We start from the raw sequence: 26,838 nt of genomic DNA on the forward strand, positions 1-26,838 counted from the left end.
GGATTAAAAACCCACTCCTCCTATCCTAAGAGCAAAAAATATTTTTCCTCATCAAGAAGAACTTTTCAAATGAATACCTTTCTGAAAAGCAAAAATGTAAAAAAAAAAAAAAAAAAAAAATCAGAAGAGGCATTACTATATTTCAGAGTCCCATGAAATTTTAAGTTAACATTACATTAACACATGGACTAAGATTTATACCCACCATCTAGTTGGGGAATAGAATATTCTATTTTAAAAGTTATCTCATTCTCTTTTCACTTTTATGAAAAGACGAGAAATGGGGAGAAAGCTATATAAGTTTTGTACATATTTTCAGACTCCCTTGCTCTACTGATCAGCTTTTTTTTAATCTTTTTTTTTTTTTTTTGATCTTAAGTGACACTAATTTTATCTAAATCGCTTGAGTTCCTATTGGTTTTATCCAGCATCTCTGGAAGAAAACACCTATTCCCATTAGCAGCAACCCTGGGGAAATCAAGACTGGGGTCATAACTATTCGGTTGTGCATCCCATTATGTTTCTTAGTCAAAGAGATTCAAATGCTAAAGTAATTTCTGACTCTTCATTAAATACTTCATCTCTTGCACTGACATTCAGTTACAAAGCCTTATCAGTTTTGTTACCTTAATATCTTTAACCTCTATAACTCTACAACTCTTATTACTTTTTGCCTGCACTACTATCTCTATTCCATATTCAATCCATTCTCTTTATATCTTAGAATAGTATTCTTAAAGAATGGTATGACTTAGAAAGCGCAACAAAAAACAAAATTACACTAGTCACAACTGACTCATGCATTATCTTTTCAGATTACATTAAAAAAAAAATCTTTATACTCTCATTCTAATCAAATCTAATCAAACCATTCCTCAGAAATAACATTCCATCTCCTATCAACCACATATTACATCTGGTTTGTAGAATTCCTAACTCTTTCCAAAGCTATGTTCAAATGGTGTTCCAACCTTGGAAATTTTCCTGATTCCTCCCTTGCTAGTACTCAACACTAATAAATTTGTATTTTCCCTTTTACACTTTATATATACTTTTATGAGTATGTTATTTCCCAAACAGAATTTAATTTAAGGTGTTTTATTAGCTGTGTGATGAGAGGAAAGTTATGAAAATAAAAATGATATAATACTTTTCAAATGCTTTGGAATTATGTGAATATCAAATATTTACTCTCTCAACTTCTACTTTCAGGGAATTTCATCACATCAAGATATCATTTTTTCTCCCAGAGTGACTGCCAATTCTGTTAAGAATTTTCTTACCCTGAAAAAAATGGACACCTTTCTTTAAAGATTTCCCGATTCTTCTATTTTATATATAGATCAATATTTGAAATTAGAGTAAATTCCCTATCTAAGATATTAGATTTCAATCAGCAAACATAGACAAAGTACCTAAAAAGTATAAGGTATTGTGTTAGTTGCTGGGAAAATAAAACAAAAAAAGTCAGGTCCTAAATTCAAGGCAGTTATTCCCAATTTAATAGGGAGGATATAGATGAAATATCTATACAAATGTGTTTGACACTAGATAGAAGCCAGACCATACAGTTTTTAAATGCTAGAGTAGGAATTTATATTTCACATTACAAATGATTAAGGGAAAAAATAAATAACTTGGTTAAATGTAATCCTATATCCTGAGAAGATTAATGAGAATGAAGATTGGAAACAGAAGAGAATTTCGAAAGAACAGGGAATTCATGATTCACTTTAGAAATCATCCAGACTGGACATTATATAAGTAGAATGATGCCCTTGTGGCTCACACAGTAATACATCATCGAGATTTATTCAGAGAATCTTCAAAACACTTAAGTAAACAAAATTCTTATTACCACTAAAGTCTACTTAGCACTATCAAATGGTACAACATCAACTACAAATACTTTAAGATGTATTACTATCCATTTTATTGCTAAGATGTATTACTATCCATTTTAATGCTTTATCCTAAGGAGGGTCCAATGGATTTATCTAAGTTACAATTTCCTCCTTTTAGAATGCAATCTCCTTGAAAGTAAAGACTGTCTTGCTTCAGTATTTGCATCCTTATAGCACTTAATACAGTGCATTTTCATCTGTTCATGTACTCAAAACATTCTCTCCAATCAAGATCTTTTCTTCTTAAAAAAAAAAAAAAAGTTAACATCTACCTAATAATTTGAGTTTTTAATTCACATTCAGGACTTCCCTTAAAAGTTGTCAAAAGATACTATGTAGGTCTCTTGATGGTATTTTACTGCATTTGAACATAATCATAGTGAAAGACAAAAAACTAAAGTAGTATGCTCTGAATTTGAAACTTTTGAAATTCTTACTTTAGCTGCCACTTCAGCACTAATTTCTTCCTGAGTTTCTGCTAATCTTTTCTTGGCCACTTCTGTTCTCCGGTCACAGTCTGCAATGAAAGACTGCAGATGATCCATTGCCTAAGATACAAATGAAAATGCAATTATTTCAAATAACAGCAAATATTTACCATTGGAAAGAACACTCCGATCATATTTTAAGCAATTAAAAAAAATCAGATCAAACCAAACTATTCAAAAATAAGAAAGGATCAATTAAGGTAAATTATCTAAGTATACTCAAAATATTATAGTAATCACTAAAAAAAGGTAATATTTAACTGAGTGACATCAGATATGCTGTTACTAAATTAATTCTACTTAGTAATAATAAGTTGATTAAAAAACATGTGATGCTATTCTACCTTTGAAAATTGTGTCAAAAGTACAATCAATCTGAAACATATCCATTTAATTTGAAGCATTTATTTTTAAAAGAAAATTTCAAGTTCAACTGTGTTTAAAAAAAAAAAAAAACAAACATGCCACTATTATAACAGTAGAAAGATGATTAAAAAACCAAAGTGTAAACAAAATCATCTGAAGATTTTTTCTTACATTTAGAAGGGATGAGTCATTTGACACTTTCAGTCTGAAACCCTCCTTTAACATACTCCAAATATAAATTTATTATAATGTTGGCCCCTTTACATTATTGATTCAATAAATATAACAAGCATACGGACTAAGAGAAAAATTCTCTAGACTAAAGTTTAAGTTAATAAATCAGGTAATCTTTAAGTATTGGTATCTCAGGATACTATCTAAGGACCATTTTATTGTGATACATAACACAAGAACATGTATCTCCACTTTATAAAATGGTTATGTTACTGTTCATTTCTAAATTATAAGGAGCAAAGTAGGTATTGAAGTTGGGAAATGAGGGGAAAAGAGGTAAGGGAAGAAAAAGAAAATTCAATGAACATCCACTAGGTGACCATTTAACATATGAAATACTGGGACTGACTATACTTTAAATCTCCCTTCTGGCTAAATTTAACAAGTTATAATATACCTTTCTTATTTACCTTTTTTATTTTTTCTATCTGTCATCAAAAATGTAGAAATATCTATAAATAAGAATTTCAAAATGACAAAATTCTTAGGCTTTCAGAAAAGAAAAAATAAAAGTAAAGCCCCTCACTCTGAAACCAAATAAAACACTACCATTGCAACAATAGTAAGCATCATGAAACCCAAACAGGTTGATGCCATTTTTGTCCTGTTTTTAAACTCTACAAAACAGAAAATTATAATACACTAGATTATGTTTTTCAATTTGCTATATAAAAAGCTTTGAATGATTTATTATAAACACAAGTACTAATCCTTAAAAATCCTACCTTCAAAATCTTACAACTGGAATGTATTTCTCACTTCCATTAGCCTTCATATAAAATGTTTTGGTAACATAAATATGCACACCTGTATGCATATATGTATACAAATATTAAAACTGAATTTGAGTTCAATGGAATCATTAGATATGTATTACTTTCATCTTAAATATTTAAGTTACAGGCTCTTCAGTCACTAAAACCTGTTTGGTAAGTGATTATCCATATGAATTTCACAAGAATGTATGAACTGTACAATCTAAAATGTCCTTGAAATAGTCTTAACTAAGAGGTTCTTAACCTGAGATCTATGGATAGATTGGGGTGGAGGTTTGGGGAAAGAATACATGAACTTAAGAGTGGAAAAATTTTTAGCTTTATTTCAACATCATTAATTTCCTGCATAACCTATATATTTTATGAATTTAAAGAATATTCTGAGAAGGGATCCATACATTCACCAGAGTAACAAAAGAGGTCCATGAAACAAAAAGGAAAAAGAACATGTTTTAACCTAACAAATGATTACAAAAGTAAGTAAATAACTCGACATCAGTTACTTTCTATTTAGAAAAAACATTGACCTAAATGCAAAATATATAAATTCATTCCAAAAGAGTCAATTTGAAAAAAAAACAAATTACATACATCAAGCTCAAAGAAAAAGTCTTGTTCTTTGGATGCAATTTCATAATCTGCTCTTAAAGCCAGGTCATGAACCTTCAGACATTCTCCAAGATCCATCCTCTGAAAAAAAAATTATTAAAAAAGTAATTTGTAAAAGCTATAAAATAAAATGTATTTTAATCATTATCAAACACAATTCCTGCACAAATGTATGCATTCAACATATTTTATTGTAAACTAATACCTTGGGGGCAGCTAGGTAGTACAGAGGATTGAGCACCAGCTCTGAAATTAAGAGGACCCGAGTTCAAATCTGGTCTCAGACATTTAACACTTCCTAGCTGTGTGACCCTGGGCAAGTCACTTAACCCCAATTGCCTCAGTAAAAATAAATAAATCATAAAAATAAAATTGATACTTAAAACTGATCTTATATTTTGAAAGTCTAAATACTTATTTTTGAAATCCCTCCCAAGGATCATAGATGTGAATCACATCATAGTATTTTAAACATGTTTGTTGTTTGCTTGCTTTCCCCCTCTTCATTCCCCACCCCTACTTTGATTTTTTTTTTGTGTGTTATGCCAAATAATTTGGAAAGTCCCATAACCTGTTTCAAATATATCATGATGAGCTACTTCTACTAACAGTTATAAGCATTTATAAAACATAAGTTATGTGTATTATTAATAATAATATGTAGGAAGGTAGTAGTACTAATAAATGAGAAGACAATAGAAATTTTCATTGGTTGGTAACATTTTCTTATTTAGATATCAAACTTGAAAAAAAAATTTTTTTTTTTAAATTTAAAAGGATACAATTAATGATAACAAATGGTGAAAATAATCAATGAACTATGGGGTAAATGAACGTAAGAATTTTTGCTGGCACCAAAAGTGAGTAGTCTGTGTACACACTTTCAGAGGACATTAACCTCCATAAGATAATCTATTTCCTAGCTCAAACTGTTCTATACATAGTGAATTCTTAATAAAATATTTGATAGCTAATTGAGTACTTTCTTTCTACTTCAAAAATCACCTTTTCTTTCTCTTTCTCCCCCTAATTCCAATAAGAAATTTAAAAGTATATAAACTAACATTTTTTAAAGTTGCTTTTCAAAGAGTTCCTCTGTATTTGTAGAAATTTATTAGTTTTTATAGAATGAATAGTGATTAATCTGATAAAAGAACTAAATTCTTCAAATAAGCACCTTTCTCAGCTCCTGGAAACTTTCATGAAAAGCTGCCACAGAAGGAAAATTAATAGTACCATAGAAATATTTCAAGATTATCTCTCTTGTAAGAGAATCCTCTACTCTGAAATGGATGCTGTGAAAAAACTTAAGAGGAAATTGGAATAAACACTTCTCTTAATTATAATGGGAAGATAAAATTATTTATTAAACAAATAGAGTAAGTTACTAAAATGATAAGAATTGTGTAATCAGAGGATCTGGGCTCAAAATACTCTCTTACTTAATCCCTGTGTAATTTTGTCAAGTCACTTAATGTCGGACTAGGAAACTACAAAGTCCCTCACAAGTCTAAATCTATGATCTTATTAATTTGTTCCCACAAAAATTTCTAAAAGAACAAAAAACAAAAAGTAAATTAGGGAACATTTGGGAAAATATCACAGATGTAGATAAAACCAAAACTAGATGACTTAGGATGAATACAAAAGGATGGCACTGTCTCTTAAGAATTGTGTTGGGAATGTTGAAGTTGAAGTAAAACTCAAGTTGACCAATATTTGAGGTAAACAGGCTATAATTGTATTTGGCTATACTGAGCAGATGCCTGTCATATACACAGAACAGAGGAAACAATTTTACTCTTATTTTGCTTCTGTTTTATTTCTATCAAGAAGCATGAGATTTCTGGTGAGAAAAGAACAGACAACTTTTAGTAATCACTAAGACTAGATGAATTATAATCCAGAGTACTGAACTGGAACTGACTCCTGTAATAATATAATTCAACTCACTTTCTAGATAAGGAAACTGAGGTGCAGAGAGATAAAGGATTTGCCCAAGCTCACAAAGATAATATGTAGTAGAGTCGGAATTCAAACCCGTGACCTCCGAGTCCAAATCCCATACTCCTTCATAAAACCATGTTGCTAGATGACCATGAAGGATAGAAGGGACATAGACATGTAACATCCCAAGATGTAAGAAGATAGATACTTTAAGTTTACAGACGACTGTAGACCCTGATCCCCATTAAAATCTTGCTTGAGGACAAAGGAACATGAGTCATTAAAATCATTAAAAGCCAGCATGGTTTATTAAGGTAAAAATAAAATGTTTTATTTAAAACTAGTATAAATATTCAAAGGCAACAAAATGTCCCTATGGGATTTTTTTAAATGCAAACAATTTGCAATAGTATAAACAAATTATAACTAATCAATCAGTCAGGTTCAACTTCACCAACATAAGCTAAAAAAAATTTTGAAGAATAATTTTGCAATCAACCTGCAAAAAATAATTAAGAGTGATAAAATTCATGGCAGGATTCTGATGAGGTACACTCTAATACAAAGCTCCTGGAATTACAAATTGGTAAATGTTTTTGGGGAAGATAACTTGGCAGTTACAAATCATAACCCTTGTACCTCAATAATTCATTATTGACCATCATCAAAAAGGGAAGAAAATATGTTCAAAGATTTTAATGCAGTGTTACTTCTACCAGAAAAAATTGGAACCTAAATGTTCAACAATTGAAGAATGGACACACAAATAATCATTTATCATTGTAAAAGAATAATATGAATAAAAATATGAATACACATGAAATAAAATGAAGAACCATAAGAACACATCATCAAACAACTATATAGTAAAGGAAAAAAAACCCCACAAATATAGAAGTGAATAAACTAGAAAATGGAAGGGGATACATAGGAAATAACTAATAAGTTGTTTGCAATATTTAATGGACTGAAACCAATATTATGAAATGTAAAATAATTGCTAACATGTTCAATTGATTTTAGAGATGTTTCAGTTAAAGTTATGCTATACTACTTGTTTTTGCCACCTTTGATAAAAATATTTCCTATACAGTGAATGTTCTTCTTAAAAGTCATTTGAAAAGTTGTATGTAACTGATGGCTGGGTTAGGCTCTTATTTAAATATATAGAATTAAAGTTATAATATTATAAGCAACTTTATAGAGTTACTTTTCTTTTTAGATGACAGCAAAGAAAATCAAATTCAAAATGTAACAAGTAGTTTAATTCCTTTCACAAATTTTTTCTTGCTCAAAACACCTGACTCTTCATTTCATACACTTTTATAGATCTAGATTGAAAAAACTTAATCTTCAACTAAAAACCATAAAAAAAAAATTTTTTTAAAGCCACTTTTCTTCACAATTATTAGGTCAACTCTAAATTTCTTCTTCCCTTCATCTGATCATCTTTTGCCAACTTCCAAAAGAGACTTTCCTCACTAAAGTCACTTGATTTTTGATATTTCTTTTAAAATTTTACAAATTAAAGATACTACTTCCAGTTGTTTTGGTCATTTTAATGTAGCATTCCCAAATGGACTCTATCCTCCTTGAGGAAAAGATTTCATTTATTTCCTTTGTTTAAGCCTCCTGCACAGCACCTAGTAGTTTTCTGCACAAAGTAGGTGTACAACAAATGCTTCTTGAGTTAATGAATTTAGGCTAATAGCAGGTAAATACAAGCAGTGATTATCCCAGACCACAGATAATCCATATACTATGCAAATGATAAGTCACAATAAGCAAATTAAGATTACTACAAAAAAAAATAACAACAAACATTTATTAACCACTTACAGTGTGTAGAGAACTGTGCTAGGCCCTGGAGAGATAAAGTTTAAATAAGAAAGTTTAGATAAAACAGGAATTACAGTAAATCAGTTGACAAGTGCTAAATTATTACTATATTTATCCTGCTTCATATTTCTGAAGATAAGAGAATAACTGCTGAAAACAGAAGACTCTAAAGCAAAGGAAATTAACCAGTGTAACAGGATATGTAAAATACATCCTTCAAAAAGATAAATAATAATGCAGTGTAAGAACCGCCTGATTTTATAGAAATACAGGTTGATATAAAATCATATTAAGTGCCAACTACTGTGAATAGAATTGTGGTTTTATGATAGGCAGAATCTAAGATGAAGTATAAGAGACAATCTTGAAGACCAGATGTTAACCATTTCACTGAGGACTTAAGTAACATAAATAAAAGATCTGACCTTAGTTCTGGTTCTAGTTCTACCAATCACTAGCTATGTACCTCACATTTCTATAGCTGGTTTACAAAATGCTTTACATACATTATTTTATTTGATCCTCACAGTTTTACAAGGCAAATAAATATTATAGAATTATTACTCTCATTTTATAGAGGAAGAAACTGAGGCTGAGATCAGTCACACAACTACTTTCAGAATGTAGTATTTCTTGATTCCAAACTCAGTATTATTTTCATGTAAATAATACAACCTCTAAGCATTAGTTTTCTCAGTCATAAAATGAGGGAAATACCAATGTTTTTCACTTACATTATGAATTTAAAAATGAGTTGAAAGGGACAACATAAGTCATCTAGCAATAGTCAACAAAGGAGCAATACTCCTTTCTATAACATATTCAACATGTTGATCATCTAGTTTTCTGAGTGACAGGGTTAACCACTGTGTCCTGAGTTAGTCCATTCTATTTCCAGATAGCTCTGTTGAGATGTTTTTCCTTTCACTAAACTTATCTAATGTCCCATCCACATAATAGCCTCTCAAATATTTTAAGAAAAATACACTTCCCACCTCTCTGCTCCGCCCTCCCCTCCGCCATCCCCATATTCTGTAAGCTACATATTCATGGTTCCTTCAACAATCGATTTTCATAATGCAAAATCCAGGGTTCTTCACGATCCTAGATGACTTCTAATCATTGTTCACCATATCAATTTCCTTTCTAAAATATGGTTCCTAGAACTGAAGATAATACTCTTCAATACTCTAATCCTGAGCACTATGCCTCTTTTAAATCAACTGACTGACTGCATCTGCTTTCCTGGCTGATAAATGATTTCAAAAATAGTTAAGAGCTATATTAGGTTATTAACAATACAATATTAGCAAAAGACAATGTACAATGAAATACAAAAATAAGTGGTACAATCTTTAAATGTTTATATAAAAATTATCACAGAAAATTGTATAAGCTGGAGTTGTCTCAGAAGATTTTAGGGAAGAAATAAGACTTGAACCCATTTTGAAGAAAGCAAAGAATTTGATATAGAGAACTGATTCTAATTTATAAGAAATCAAGCCATTCTCCAATGGATAAATGGTCAAAGGATATGAACAGACAATTCTCAGACGAAGAAATTAAAACTATTTATAACCATATGAAAATATGCTCCAAATCATTATTAATCAGAGAAATGCAAATTAAGACAACTCTGAGATACCACTACACATCTGTCAGATTGGCTAGAATGACAGAGAAAGACAATGCGAAATGTTGGAGGGGATATGGGAAAACAGGGACACTGATACATTGTTGGTGGAATTGTGAACACATCCAGCCATTCTGGAGAGCAATTTGGAACTATGCTCAAAAAGTTATCAAACTGTGAATACCCTTTGATCAAGCAGTGTTTCTACTGGGTTTATACCCCAAAGAAATACTAAAGAAGGGAAAGGGACCTGTATGTGCCAAAATGTTTGTGGCAGGTCTGTTTGTAGTGGCTAGAAGATGGAAAATGAATGGATGTCCATCAATTGGAGAATAGTTGAGTAAATTGTGGTATATGAATGTTATGGAATATTATTGTTCTGTAAGAAATGACCAGCAGGATGAATACAGAGAGGACTGGTGAGACTTACATGAACTGATGCTAAGTGAAATGAGCAGAACCAGGAGATCATTATATATCTCAACAACGCTACTGTTTGAGGATGTGTTCTGATGGAAGTGGATCTCTTCAATAAAGAGAGCAAATTCAGTTTCAATTGATCAAGGATGGACAGAAGCAGCTACACCCAAAGAAAGAACACTGGGAAATGAATATGAACTGCTTGCATTTTTGTTTTTCTTCCCGGGTTATTTATACCTTCTGAATCCAATTTTCCCTGTGCAAAAAGAGAACTGTTTGGTTCTGCACACATATATTGTATCTAGGATATATTGTAACCTATTTAACATGTAAAGGACTGCTTGCTATCTGGGGGAGGGGGTGGAGGGAGGGGAAAAATCGGAACAGAAGTGAGTGCAAGGGACAATGCTGTAAAAAATTACCCTGGCATGGGTTCTGTCAATAAAAAGTTAAAAAAAAAAAAAAAAAGAAAGAAAGAAAGAAAGAAAGCAAAGAATTTGAACAGATAGAGATAAAGGAAAAAGGCTATTTCAAATAGAGCAACATGAATAAGGATCTTGTAGAGGACCACAGATATTGGGAACTCTGAGAAAAGTATACTTGAAGCAAATATACTTACAGCAGGGTGTTAACTCAAGTGTGATTGAAGAGATGATTGTTCTCTAGTTCACATATACTTAGTATGATTATATAATGGTTCTACAGTTGGCACATGCTCAGTATGCTGTAGTGATGTAATTGTACTAAGGTATATAAGAGCTGAGAGGACCTGAAATAAGCAGACTGGAGAGAGACTTGAATGAGAGCATGCTTGAGCTCAATCTCAGACTCTAGATTACAGACTCCAGAAAGATCCTCAAGAAAGCTAGCCCGGACATTATAGGGTCTAATGGGAAGGATAACTGTGGCATGTTGTAAAGATGGTGAGGGGCCTAAATAAATCAAAAGTCATCTATTCTGTAAATATTTTATAAAGATTAAATAAAAGCAGACTAGCTTTGCAGAAATATCTGAAAAACAGGCATGTTAGAATAGACTATAAGGAACTTAACTAAAGCTTTTCTGTATGCTGGAATGACAAAAGGTAGTAATTTTTAAAGTTTAATATGGCAATGTTATATAAAATAAGTAGGATAAGAGTCAGAGGATAAGGATGGGGAAGGGGACAAAACAGACAAACCAATCAGGACTCTATTGCAATAAAAGTGGAAGGAATAGCAAGGATTTGGGCTGAGACAGTAGTGGTGAAAAGATAACATAAAAGTTGAGCGATAGGACTGTATAATAACATGAAGGTTGTGTGATAAGGCACAATGTATAACACAATGGAAAAAAAATTGGTTCTTCAATTAAAGGACCCAGATATAAATCTTCTATCTAACTATGTACCCACTACATAATTTATCCACTATATAATAGCTAAATCACTTGATTAGAGATAAAATGACTTCAAAAATAGTAAAGAACTATATTAGGTTATCAACAGTAAAATAATAACAAAAGGCAATGTATAATGAAATATCAAGTCATTTAATCTTTCTGGATCTCAATTTCCTAACTTACAAAATAAAAAGAGTTGGAATGGATGGCTTGAGGATCTTTTTAGCTCTAGATCTATGAACTTATTCAAAGAGAGTAAGAAATTAGATCTAATCATTGTCATAAATTTAAAACTGAAAAGGACCTCTAGTCCAAACCCTTCATTTTACATGCAAGGAAACTGACAGATGCTAAAATAATAAAATATTAGTGTTGACTTGGCTGTGAGAAGACAGAAAAATAATTAATGACTAAGTAGTTTGATACTTTTGTAAAGCAATATGAAATTATAAAAGTAACAAAAACATTTAATTCTCTCACCAAATAATTTATGGAGACTATTGACAAACAAGGCCTATCTGTACAAAACATTACTAGTAACATTATCTATAAAAGCAAAAAATTAGAAATAAACTGTATGTCAAACAATTAGAGAATGATTAAACAAACATATTAATGTAATGGAATATTAACAAAAGAAATTACAAATATGACATTACAAACAATGAAATATGGAAAGATAAAAGTGACATAAAACATAGAAAGCAGAGGAAAATATAAATTACAATCATATAAATGAAAACAATCACTAAACAGATTAAATATAATAAGCAACAGTGGTAAAATCTTGTAAAACCCAGCTTTCTAATAATAAACAAAAAATCACTACATATATAATTCTTTATGACACTTTTATTTTTGTATGTTTTGAGGGATTTTAATTCAAAAGTAAGGAAATGTTCTCACCTTTTTTTAAAGAACAATTTTCTTACTGCTATATTTCAACTGTTTGAATACTCATACATGTCAATAGAAATCAAAATGAAATTCTTAACAATATTCATCCTTGCTTTCACAAAATATGTACATGTATCCAAAATTAATTAAGTCCATTAGATTTGTAACGACAACCAAAAGCACTGATCTAGACCAAGATTGCAGATCACATTGTCTCTGGATTATTCAAAACACTTTGGAAGAAGAATTTAAATCGTTGACAGAGACAAATTCAGATATTTTTAGTTCAGACTAAATCACGTGCAAAATATTCAGTGAGAGATTTCAAAAAGGACCAACCACACATTAGATCATAGTATGTTATTACACACAGGTTCACAAATAAGCTAAAATAAAAGATGAATTTTCTTTTTAGTAAATTTACTGTCACAAAAGCAGCTTAAGGGAATTTATCAGTAATATTTGCTTGAGTATTGAGTACTTCATGAAGTAAGAATCCTATATTTTATTACTAATTCAACACCTAAAATTATATTCATGACTTGAAGATTAATTTATAAATTTTGACAGTAAACTTAAAATTATTTCATGGATAACTTACTGATAAATCAGTTCATGACTAATTTTAAATACAGGCAGGTATGGGCAAGACTTAGCCACCAAACATGTTTCTGGGCCATTCAGAAATGGAGATTAAAGCTATCATAAATTAATTTTTATATTAACTTTCTTTTAACCTAAGATTAACCTGCTGCCTAGAAAAAAGAAGCACATGGTAGACTTAAAAGTCAAGTTTAGTAAAAACGTGTCTTACCTGGCATTTAAAAAAAAATCAAACCAGATATAACCTCTGATCATTATCAGCAGGCTTCAAGAAAGTTATACTGCTGAAATGAAACTTCATAGGCCACAAATTTAAAAACAACAACAATAATAAAAACAACAAAGCAGAGGATTCACAACTGCCTGGTGAACCGGAGCAATTTATCCAAATAATCTTAAACTAAAAGAACAGATATAAGTTTGGGCACACAATACAAGGAACAGAAAATCAGTGGCAAAATAACTTGAAATTCATGTCAAGATAGGTGAATTGATATTTATGCTCTGGAAATTGAATAATGAATGTTATCATTTCTCTATATTTAACTGCTGGTATCAGTTTCAAGAGGCATGTAAAAGCATTAGCTCTCTAGGATGTAAAATTTAGTGACATTGCTATTAGAAGAAAATGCTTGTATTTAAACATCAAACCTCATTTGTGAATTTCACAAAAACTTTATTTTTCCATGCAATCTTGTTCTGACTGGCTAAGAATGTTTTCAAATATTGGAATTTCATATTGGAACCATGGAAATGGCAGATTTTTTTCCTATTAAAAGCTCTCTCATCTCCTTGCTACTACTTCTTTTGTTCTCCCTTCCATATTTTTATTGTAAATGTAACAGGCAGCCTAAGACGTCAATAATTCATATTTGGCTGACAACAACCAAAGCATTCTAAGTTGAATATATATCTTTATGGGCAAGTTGTGAAAGAGAAGATTATCAGTATGTTGACATTGGTCAATTCTTTGTAAAAGGCCTTCTTTACAGCCTGCTTGTTTGGCCTGTTGCTGTTTGGCAATGCCATTCACTGTAGAATAGTACTGTGGCGAAAAAACCCTTAGGTTCTAATCAGCTCCTTCATTACCTGGGTGACCTCTGGCAAGTTACCCAGCCTCCCGGGGCATCCACAGTTTCAGCTATAAAATGATGGGCCAGACAGAATCATGTTTGAGGCTCTCCCAGCTCTAAGTGTGCATCTTTTCAGAGTTATCAGATTCTGGGGAAACTTGATATCAGAATGGTGAATCAAGTTTATTCATCCTAGGCCCAATAGTCTGAGGATACTTCAGCTATCTATGAAGCTGTAATAGCGTGAGTAACTAGGAAGGCAAGGGCTATTTGGATTTTTACTTTTTATGATCATAGACAACTTTTAACATTGTACTTATGAGTCTTTGGCTTGTCTTCTGTATGAGAAAGGACTACAGGATGACTTCCTTCTGTTTCTGGTACTATGTTGGGGGAAAATTCCTTCAAATTTTGATGGCCCTTTCCCTTATACTTTATCCTTTACAGATTTTTTAATCTTCTAATTTCAGGGAAGAAAAAAAGAAGATAAAGGGCATTCTAGGTCTTAGGAGAAAGAACAATGAAGCTATTAAAAGAAAAACTACCTGGGAAATTATATTGGTTCTTAGTTAAAACAAACCTCTTCCACAAAGCAGATAAACTTTTACTCTAATAATAATTCAGGAACCATTAAAGCAACTACTATTGTCTTTCTGAAAAGTGAGAAATCTCAGAATTCTTTCTAAAGACTAAGAGTAAAATACATATATGTATATATATATTTTACCCATAACTATGAAAGTTATACCCTCAGGCAAGTTGTAAAGGGGGAGACCACATAAGCCTTGAGCTTTGATTGTATTTGAAAAGAAATGTGATCTAACCTAGCTGTGTAAGAGATGAGGAAGAAAATGATCATTTTCACAAGTGTACAAGAAAAGTGAAAAACTGTGCCTTAAAGATATGACGTATTATGAATTCTCTGGGCATGAGTCACACTTAATTTAAATAGAAAAACAAAAGGCAATGGTAAAGGCAAAATATAAATGAGATTTTAAAAAATACTCTTTCAAAAGCACTAGCAAAAATTTATCAGCACAGGTAAACGTTAATTCTACAAGATTATGTGAAGTTTAAGAGAATAGTAAACTCCACTATGTTGAATTCCATATTTCCTTAAAAGAATATACTGCTAAAATTTATGTTAGAAATCTATATGAGCTTGAGATGAGATAAAATTCAAAATTCAACTTTCCTAATGTGAATAACCAAGTGAAAAAAAAAAAATTACTTTGTACCTGCTAAGAAAAAATGAGAGGTATCAAATACTTCACTACTGTCTTCACCTTATATTCAGGATTCTTATTGTTTTTATTTAGTGCTTTGGGAATTTGGATGATTTGTTCTGTTAGAGATGACTAAGCCTTATGCAGTGAGACAGAAATCAAGACAAAAGGTCTAATGAGATCAAGAAATACAGTGTTACAAGACAGAATAGTCAACTATAGCAATCTAGTGTTTGACAAACCCAAAGATTCTAACTTTTGGGATAAGATTTCATTATTTGATAAAAACTGCTGGGATAACTGGAAATTAGTATGGCAGAAATTAGGCAAGGACCCACACTTAACACCATATACCAAGATAAGATCAAAATGGGTCCATGACCTAGGCATAAAGAACGAGATTATAAATAAATTAGAGGAACATAGGATAGTTTATCTCTCAGACTTGTGGAGGAGAAAGAAATTTGTGACCAAAGATGAATTAGAGACCATTACCAATCACAAAATAGAAAATTTTGATTATATCAAATTAAAAAAGCCTTTGTACAAACAAAACGAATGCAAACAAGATTAGTAGGGAAGCAACAAACTGGGAAAACATCTTTACAATTAAAGGTTCTGATAAAGGCCTCATTTCCAAAATATATAGAGAACTGACTCAAATTTATAAAAAAATCAAGCCATTCTCCAATTGATAAATGGTCAAAGGATATGAACAGACAATTTTCAGATGAAGAAATTGAAACTATTACCACTCACATGAAAGAGTGTTCCAAATCACTATTGATCAGAGAAATGCAAATTAAGACAACTCTGAGATATCACTACACACCTGTCAGATTGGCTAAGATGACAGGAAAAAATAATGATGAATGTTGGAGGGGATGCGGGAAAACGGGGACACTGATGCATTGTTGGTGGAGTTGTGAACGAATCCAGCCATTCTGGAGAGCAATCTGGAATTATGCCCAAAAAGTTATCAAACTGTGCATACCCTTTGATCCAGCAGTGTTTCTATTGGGCTTATACCCCAAAGAGATACTAAAAAAGGGAAAGGGACCTGTATGTGCCAAAATGTTTGTAGCAGCCCTGTTTGTAGTGGCTAGAAACTGGAAAATGAATGGATGCCCATCAATTGGAGAATGGCTGGGTAAACTGTGGTATATGAATGTTATGGAATATTATTGCTCTGTAAGGAATGACCAGCAGGATGAATACAGAGAAGCTTGGAGAGACCTACATGGACTGATGCTAAGTGAGATGAGCAGAACCAGGAGATCATTATACACTTCGACAACGATATTGTATGAGGATGTATTCTGATGGAAGTGGATTTCTATGACAAAGAGACCTAACTGAGTTTCAGTGGATAAATGATGGACAGAAACAGCTACACCCAAAGAAGGAACACTGGGAAATGAATGTGAACTATTTGCATTTTTGATTTTCTTCCCGAGTTATTTTTACCTTCTGAATCCAGTTCTCCCTGTGCAGCGGGAGAACTGTTCGGTTCTGCAAATATGTATTGTATCTAGGATATACTGCAACATATTTAACATATATAGGACTGCTTGCCACCTTGGGGGGGGGGGGTGAGGTGGAGGGAGGGAGGGGAAAAAAAAAATGAAACATAAGCGAGTGCAAGGGATAATGTTGTAAAAAACATTATCCTGGCATGGATTCTGTCAATACAAAGTTATTATTAAATAAAATAAAATTTAAATTTTTTAAAAAAAAGAAATACAGTGTTAAAGGTTGTATACAACATGAAGAGTAAAAATTTAAATATCCATCTCCTGGTTACTCAGGATACAGTCCATTATAAGAAGTATGAGAAAAGAGAAATAATTTTAAATTATTGAATTATTGAAAATTATTTTTTAACTGGTAATAAAAAGGAAATCAGAAAAGTTATAAGAAAAGTGGTACCTACTCTGAAACTGGAAAGAAGGCTTTCAACAACTGATACAGGAGAATACATGAAGGCAGAGAGTAGGCCACTTTAAATAGAACCTAGAGTATGTGAAAAGGATTAGAGTGAAATAAAGTTGAAAATTAAGTTGGAATAAGACTGTATAGGGCCTTAAATCACAAGCAAAAGAGTTTGTGTTCAGGAGAAGCTACTGAAGGTTTCTCATCAAAGAAATTACATCTTACAATATATGCATTATGAAACTATTTTGGAAGAATAGATTAGAGAGGGGAAACAGTGGTGTCAGAAAGTCCAGTTAAAGGACATAATACTGGCTAGGATTAAATAGGACTTTATGGAAGTGCAAATAGAAAGACAAAAATGTGATAGAACTCAAGAGTAGCTGTCAGACAGCTTTTTCCCTGGAAATTGAAGGAAATGCTCATCAATTTGGGAATGACTGAATAAGTTGTGGTACATGATTTTGATGGAATACTACTGTGCTATAAGAAATGATAGGGAGAAGGGCCAAGATGGTAGAGAGTAGTCAGTCTTTTGAGCTCTTCCTGGCTTCCCTCAGATCAACACCAGATCAAGCCTCTGAATGGGTTTTGGAGGAACAGAATATATTTGAAATGTAACAAATTTCCAGCAGAAGATATTTTGGATGAACTTCAGGAAAAGTCTGTCTCAATCGAGTGGGAGAGGGTTGGGCAAAGCAGTACTGTCAGGGGTTGAGACCCAGAGTGACTATTTGCTGGAGAAATCTAGTGGGAGGCTCCTAGAAAAAATGCAGCAGCGTTTGCTATTCTGTCTTGGTTCAGAAGCCAGTGGAACAGCAGACTAGCTGTGAGACTTCCAACACAACTAGAGAAGGCAAATTGGGGAACCTTTCACCCCAGCATAACACGGATTTGGCCAAGCTAACAAAACACAGAAAAGAAGCCACCAGCCCCAAAGCAGCATGAAAGCCCATCTGACACAATTTCCTCTTTGTCCTAAAAGCAGACTTCAATCTTAAAAATGAGCAAAAAACCAAAAACAGCTTTGATCAGATAGTTTTTATGGGGACAGGAAAGAGCAGATCTCAAACCCTGAGGACACTAAAGGCAAAAAGAAAACAAACAACAAAAAGAAATGATGAATAGGCAGATTTCAGAAAAAACTGCAAAGACCTATGTGACAAATGCAAAATGAAGTTGGCAGAGCCAGAAGAACCTTGAATGATGCAATAGTAATATTGTAATGATAATCAAATATGAAAGACTTAGCTACTCATATCAACAATCCATTACAATTCATTCCAAAGGACTCATGATGAAAAATGCTATCCACTGCAGAAAAAGATTTGAGTGTAGATTGAAGCATACTTTTTTTTTTTAAACTTTTTTACTTTCTATGTGCTTTTTACTCTCAATATGGCCAACACAGATATAAAAATAAATAAAATTTTGAAAAGAGTGGCTGCTACATGATTTGCCTCTTGTCAAAAGGGGTGGCATACTTAATTGATCAAAGATGGACAGAAGCAGCTACACCCAGAGAAAGAACACTGGAAATGAATATAAACTGCTTGCATTTATATTTTTCCTCCCGGGTTATTTATACCTTCTGAATTCAATTCTCCCTGTGCAACAAGAAAACTGTTCAGTTCTGCACACATATATTGTATCTAGGATATACTGCAACCCATTCAACATGTAAAGGACTCTTGCCATCTGGGGGAAGGGGTGGAGGGAGGAAGGGGAAAAATCCGAACAAAAATGAATGCAAGGGATAATGCTGTAAAAAATTACCCTGGCATGCATTCTATCAATAAAAAATTATTTAAAAAAAAAAAAAAAGGGGTGGCATATTATATGTACACAATCAGACATTATTTTCAGATACGCTGATGTTTGTTTTGCTGTACTGATTTGTTAAAAAAATAATAATAATTGTCTACAAAGGATAGTATAGAGTACCAGGGAGAGAAAGAAATAATTTTAAAATGATAGTAATATTTTTAAAAGAGCATCAATTAAAGACATTTTTAAAAAATAACTGCTACATGAAAGACAATATAACAGAATTTTAAAAATCTCAGTTACAGCTCAGTTCTCCCAGTATTAAAATATGAATAGCTCATAGAACTCTGCTTTTGTTATAGATAATGAACTCCACAGATCCTGATCAGTGAAAGGATTTGTAAGAGCACCCACAGCACAGTTAATATATTTGGGGCATCCCTGACACAAGTGCTGAATGAAGATTCTGAAGACTATTTCTTAGTCATATCATTGTAGGCAAATCATCTAATTGTTTAAAGGTTATCATGATGACTGCCTCTCTTATCTACAGATTATCATAAGAACTAATAACTTATGTTAAAGTCTTTTAAAAACTGCTAAATAGATTATCAGGTTAAAATCATAGTATTACTTCCTTGACATGGCCCTGAACATTCTCTTTATTTGGACTATGGTAAGTAGGCAAGAAACTCTAAGAATACATCTTCAGTAGGTATAGCTAGCAACCCTTTTTGGCATACTCTGCCTTAAAATTATTTTCCTATTTAAAAATAATCAAATTCATTTATAGCAGCTTTTTGTATTTTCTGAATGGACACTAATAATGTAAATATTTAAAGTTCATGATTTTATAATGTCAAAAAGGAATTTTTACGATAAAAGTCTGGTAAAGCAGGATGAATACAGAGAGGACTGGTGAGACTTACATGAACTGATGCTAAGTGAAATGAGCAGAACCAGGAGATCATTATACACTTCGACAACGATATTGTATGAGGACATATTTTGATGGAAGTGGATTTCTTTGACAAAGAGACCTAACTGAGTTTCAATTGATAAATGACGGACAGAAGCAGCTACACCCAAAGAAAGAACACTGGGAAACGAATGTGAACTATCTGCATTTTTGTTTTTCTTCCCAGGTTATTTATATCTTCTGAATCCAATTCTCCCTATGCAACAAGAGAACTGTTCGGTTCTGCAAACATATATTGTATCTAGGATATACTGCAACATATCCAACATATATAGGACTGCTTGCCATCTAGGGGAGGGGGTGAAGGGAGGGAGGGGAAAAATCGGAACAGAAATGAGTGCAAGGGATAATGTTGTAAAAAAATTACTCTGGCATGGATTCTGTCAATATAAAGTAATTATTAAATAAAAATTTTAAAAAAAAAAGAGAAGCATAAAAAGATAAAAAGGAAAAAAAAAGATAAAAGTCTGGTAAGCATCATCTCAAATTGTATTTAATGATCCCCCCCCCCCCCCCCAAAAAAAAAAAAACCAGTCCATTTTCAATTCCACCACTTAATTTCCCAGGAGTTACCTCTGTCCTCTCTTTTGTAATCAATATACAATACTTTCCCAGGATTTTTGATGGTATTTTAACTTATAGTAAATTTTCTTTAAATATTGAATAGTAAGCCAAGAACACTTGATTCTACTTATTCTGTCACTGACTAGATTTTATACCTTGGAATTTGAGTTTTAAACCTCTGAATTTGTATAACATTTATTGGCTATTTCCATAATGACTTATAAAACCATGGTTCCAATTGGTTGTAATCAATTATTCTGTATATGTATCTTTTCACTGTCAAGTCAATACTGAACTTTTGGATCTTCCACCAACGTAACTGTATATCCGTGAGCAGGTCACTAAATTTCTCAGGGTCTCATTTTCTTCATCTATAAACCTGAGGATTTTAGACCAGATGACCTTTCAAAGTCCTTTCCATGTTATACACTACAATCTGTAATAAACAAGTGCTATATGCTTAAATCTCATAAACCCTAATCATGGAATGTTCACAGAGAAAGTAAACTAGAGCTCAAGTCAGGAGACCTATTTTCTTTTCCTAAGACCCACCAATTACTGACTCTAAGATACTGAGTAAACTTCTATGAGCCTTGATTATGTAAATTACAGAATGAGGATAACATCTCACTGGTGAGGATTAAATGAAAATATGTATGTAAAAATGCTTTGTAAACTGTAAAATACTATAGAAATGGAGTTAATTTTTATAGCATTACTAGGCCTCAGTAGAATTAACCAATTCTTATGTATAATTAAGACTTTATATGAAATAGAATTAAAATCAAGATACATAATTTAGCAATTCTTAAAATTAAAATCTAAATTACTAATGTTTATGTAATTGTAAATAAAGAAAAAGCTTTATTAAAGCCTCTGAAGTAGAAGAGAATATTACTTATTAAAATTCTAAATGTAAAATGAAAGTGAATAGATTATATGCCTTATTTTTAAAAAATTACAGGACCTCACAATGAACAATATTATTTTAAAAACTTATGTAAAAAATACAAGCTTTCTTTTTAAAAAAATATCAGTTTGTCCTCAATTAGAGGAAAATTAGAGGTCTGCTTAAAGGATACATTTCCAATAGCCATGGGTTTTTTTAATGCTTTTCCTGTGAACTTTCCTAAGTGAGAGCTGACTACTGTAACAGCTTAAAGAAAACACTTTATATATAATAATATATAATAAATCTCTTTTTTTATGCCTGCTTTTAAAAATTTCAGGTTTATGTGTACAGAAAATCATACACGATCAAATGTAGCATGTAAATGAGAAGTTTTCCCCCCATAATATCAAGAAATGAATAATAAGTCTAAGGAGTCATCTCTATAATGTCTCTTTTAAAAAGTTAGTTTAACATCAGTTGATCTACCACAAATAATTAAAATAGTAGGCACTTAATAAATATTTACTAAACTAAATTGGATAATTAATTGGAATCACCTCAAATCGCATCAGCATTATATAAGACAATAAGCAAAAATTAACTATTGGAACCATAAACATTAATTTCAATTAAAGAAATAGGAGCTGTATAAATTAAGATATATGTATCAATCTGTTTTCCTCACTGCCATTGTGATTAACCCATCTAAGTATATCATTCTTAAATGAAACAAACATTTTTACTATAAAGTTCAAAAAGATTATAATACCAAGGAAACTACTAAAAACTCACACTTATACTACTGAATTAAAATGCAATGCTTATATAATTAGTTCTGTAATCCAAATAAATTTCTTGGAATGATCAATAAGAGGGAAAAATAATTTAAATTTTAGAAATTGTAAAACTGAGTATAGTAGAAATCTATTTCAATAGAGTTCTTATTACAAATTTAGAAATATGTAAGACATACACACTGAAATTTAGCTATGTAAAATACAAGAGTGACAGAAAAAGTGTATAAAAAATGTTAATTCTGCTCTTCTCTAACACCATTAGAAGGTTATTACTATATATATATTGCTATATAGGCTATATATATATTTCTACACATATACACCATTACTATAATTGAAGGTTTAGTTTCTATACAGTGGCTCATTTTTATTATCATTAAATAATCAAGCTCTGTTAGAGTTAAGAAATACATACAGTTCCAGAGAGAACATCATGAGGACAGCAGTTGAGAAGATGACTCTTGCACACTCTGTCATCACTGAATTTGATTCGTTGGCGGGTAGTGTCTCCTGTAATATAGGAAGTAACAACTAAGGTTAGATAACTGGAAAACTTTTATTTTCGGGTAACTCTATTTTTGCTAGCCTTCTTTGTGCATGTACACATATAATAGGTAAAAAAACTAGCCTTTCATAAGCTGATTTATATAATGTCCTATGCCAGAAATGAAGTATGCAAACTATAATGGACAACATGCAGTTTCAATAAAAATTAATGAATATGTTAATTCAAAAAGTCAAAGTTGGAAAAAAATGCAGTATAATAAATAGGGTATACTTCACAGAATCAGAATTTAGAGCTGGAAGGGACCTTAAGAGATCATTAATCCAACATTCTCATTTTGCAGATGAGGTAACTGAGGCCTAGAAATGTTAAATGACTTGCCCAAGGTCACAAAGTGAGCAGCAAAGTCACTAGAATAGCTTTTATCTACTGGTGTTGAAGGTCTTCTCACCACTAAACACTGATTTCTAAAATCTTGTACATTAAAATTGCAAAACATAAAAAAAGAATCTTGTAAACACTGCATACACACTGCGAATCCCCACTGAACCCCAGCCGCCATTTCTTCAAGTATTTTGTTCCAGTTGCAGTCTCTCCCTTTTGCTGTTGGGGAGAGGGGGGTTTAGAGAAGGTAGAATAATGTGTTTAAGAGTGTACAAACCTGGAAGAAGTACTTACACACCAAACAAAGGAATATCGCCTAAATTCAACATCATTTTAAAAGCCTCCAAAAGCCCCATACCACTGAATTTATGTACTCTTGTGCTTTACAATGCCAAGCTGGAAACATTTAAATTCATTCTGTCTTCTTGTTGACAAGCTGCACTTCCTACAGCAGCAGAAGCATCACCTGCTTACCAAATATGGATGTCCAATTGTAAGTTTAATAATCCATCTAAGAATCAGGTGGGCAACTTTAGTTTTAATAATATAAAGTGCAGATGTTACAGTTACTGATTTAAAGAAACTTATCTCCTTGAAAAAAAGAAAAAAAAATCATAATGGAATTTTCAGTATGGCATTCCATTTTAGGAAATGAGGTCATTCCTAAAGCATTTTTCTCTGAAGATACAGAGTGATAAGCCCTGAGAAATTTAAACCTTAAATTTTCATAATCTGGGGAGTATCACTGATAAGTGAAAACCTACTGGTGAATTACTGAAGCAAAAGCAACTGTTGGTACCAAACCATCCAAACTCAGTTTGCTATTCTTCTCAGTCTCCTAAAGCTTTTAAAGTATTTTAAAGAAGGTGGATAAATGTTATGATTATAAACATAAATACCTATCCACTTCACATAAAGCCTGGACCATTCTAATAACATTCATCTATGAAATGATTCAATGATCCCAATTATTATATTTTCACATCTAAATAACAAAATAAGATTCTTCAATTCATTGCCTTGATCCCCATTATATAATCTAAGTTTGATAGTAACAACTGTTTATTTGAAGGCAACTAAACATTTGTCATTTTCAGATGGGCTAGATTTTGTTCAAATTGTTTTTAACTTGGTTAACCAAACTTTTAACAAAATACTTATTTGTAAACAGTTCATATCAATATCAAGACCAGTAATTCACAGGCTAACGTGATGGCTTCAGAGCAGTTCAACAATAGGTTTTCTAGAGGCTAGTCTCTGGTTTTAATAGATTATTTTTAATCCCCACAATTTGGATTAATCCCTTTAGTGTTCACGCCTGCTACTACAATAATGGTTATTTTGGGGGTCCTTTTTTTTTTCTCCTTTTAAACACAACTGGTTTGTTCCACATTCATTAACACATCTGAAAAGTTAGTGATAACTCACGGCTCGGCGATTGCGGGGCCTTTCTGATACTCCCTTGCAGATTGAAGTAGGCAGGCATAGATACATTGAACCTTTATAAATAAAACAAGGGGCCAGATTGTTCAGTTTGTATAGAATAAATAGACTCTGCCAGCAATTTCAACACAGCATCTAGAAGTACATGTTGACTGTAAAGATTGTCGTATATGAAAACAGAAGTGAACAAAATCAAGTTTTTAAAAAGATACCCTGATTTAATCACCAAAAGCCCCAAATAATAATACTGCTGACCAAAGATAGAAGTCCCAGATTGGAGCCCAGAGATTCTTGCTTTTTAGGCAAACTGGGATGAAAAATCATATGCATAATTATTTCACCTTCCAGTGATAAAAAGCCTAAAAGCTTAAGTTGGAATTGCACTACAATAAATTCACAATGGAACGCCACTTCTTTCATGCAGGCATTTTACAGCTAAGCAAACACACATTAGTATTCCAAATCTATACTCAAATATATTGATATGTTAGGAAGAAAACAATAGTTCTTTTATGGATTATCTTTAAGATTGTTTTGTTATTTTAAGTTTCTTTCAGTGCTTTTTGTTAAACCTAAAATTTTAGGGTATTTACAGGCCAGAGTGTAGGAATTAAAATTTTCTAGTTTCACTAACAAGAAAAACATTTAAATATGTTGATGTTTAAGCAGCATGAAAATTAAATTTAATTTATTTGTAATTGGCTTTAAAAATCTATAAAATCACAATTATGAATTAAAGCTATCATATCCAAATGAGTATTTAAAAAAGATCTACTGCCATAAAATATCAAAAAGTATTTTAAAGATAACTTCTTGTCTTTTAATAGCACTAGATATATATACATGGGTACCCCATAAATCTTAATTGCTCAGATAACTGGAGTTAACATATTAAATTCAGATGATTAACCTCTCCTGTAAGGATGCTAAAAGTTTTATAAAGCTACAAAATAAAACTTGTAGCAATATTTGATAGAGACAAAGTTTATTGGGGCTAGCAAAGAGCATCAGCTTACTGCTATTTTAAGGTGTCTTTAACTTATTTTTAAGTTTACTTATTACAATATAATTTAGCTACACTACTATGAAATGCAGTATTTGAGAATTTATTATGGGTTAAGCACTGAAAGTAGTTATGCTGAAACCAATAAGGTAAATTTTAAAAAGAATTTTAAAATACTGGTAAAATTCAGTTTCAATCAAGTTATCTGGCCCAAACCATGTTTTTCAAAAGAGCTAAATGAAATAGCCCCCATTTTTTTTTAAAAGAGGGAAGAAAAAAAGGCATTTAGAAGAGCCCTGTTAAGCATTTGTGCCCCCAAGGCAATATTTGAAAATTGTGCCTTCAAGGTTTCCCCCAGGGAGGAAAGCTTTGAGACTGAACTCTTACTATATGACTTGCTATAATAACACAAATACCATAGAATTAAATTTACTAGCATTAAAAATGCATTTTTTAAAAATTAATTAAGCTTTCCTTTTGGCACAACTACTCTAACTAAACTTCTATGAGTGTATGCCTGGTTATGTCTTCTCTTTCCACTTTATACTTTTTCACTGATGCTATGTTCTCACCAAGGGGTCTATAGTTCCCAGAATTTGGCACTCCATTCCTCCCATTCTCCACCCTCACACTACTGTGTCCAAAGCTAGAAATATCCTCTTCTTCACTCTTGGAGTCCTTAGCTTGATTCAAAGACCCAGCTCAAGTGCCATACTTAGTAATCTACTTTCTTCCTCCTCAAATATCTTTGTTTATCTAGATATATGCTGAATTCTTTAAACAGAAAAAAAGAAAATCTTTGAGGACAGAGTTTTGTTTTTTCATTTTTCTTTATAACCTGAGAGTTTAGCACACTGTCATATAGAAGATGTTTAATAATTTATTGTTGACCCTGGTTCCACTGCAACTAAGAGTAAATAACAGTAACCTAACTTGAACTTCAGAGTCTACAGAATACTATTTCCATTAATAGACTGAGTTTTCTAAGCAAAAGCCCATAATACCACCATAAACTAAGTTAAAAAATCCTTTTTAATAAAGTTGTGTATAAATTGTCATTAAGAAAATCAATTATGTGTTGTGGCCTAAGGCATACAAAGAAATATAAGATAAGAGACTTCATCTATGAGTTTACAACATAGCTGAAAAAACAGGACAAATAAATAAGAATGCAAGG

The 26,838-nt window shown here is 31.9% G+C and overlaps 1 protein-coding gene across 4 annotated transcripts in view; it reads right to left on the minus strand.

Moving 5' to 3' along the window:
• The window catches only part of LUC7L2 (LUC7 like 2, pre-mRNA splicing factor), a 76,062-nt gene that overhangs the window by 34,975 nt on the left and 14,249 nt on the right, over window positions 1–26,838 (minus strand). For 2 of the 4 annotated variants that reach the window (XM_051963608.1, XM_051963612.1), the window contains exons 2-4: window positions 22,742–22,836; window positions 4,360–4,458; window positions 2,342–2,452 (exon numbers count right to left, since the gene is read on the minus strand). In XM_051963608.1, the coding sequence (XP_051819568.1) occupies window positions 2,342–2,452; window positions 4,360–4,458; window positions 22,742–22,836 (305 nt within the window). Of the gene's footprint in view, window positions 1–2,341; window positions 2,453–4,359; window positions 4,459–8,163; window positions 8,189–22,741; window positions 23,314–24,643; window positions 24,715–26,838 lie in introns of those variants that run through there. The other 2 variants (XM_051963609.1, XM_051963611.1) reach the window with 2 other exon arrangements.

The sequence above is a fragment of the Antechinus flavipes genome, chromosome 5 (assembly GCF_016432865.1).
Source record: "Antechinus flavipes isolate AdamAnt ecotype Samford, QLD, Australia chromosome 5, AdamAnt_v2, whole genome shotgun sequence".
In the NCBI taxonomy this organism is placed as follows: domain Eukaryota; kingdom Metazoa; phylum Chordata; class Mammalia; order Dasyuromorphia; family Dasyuridae; genus Antechinus; species Antechinus flavipes.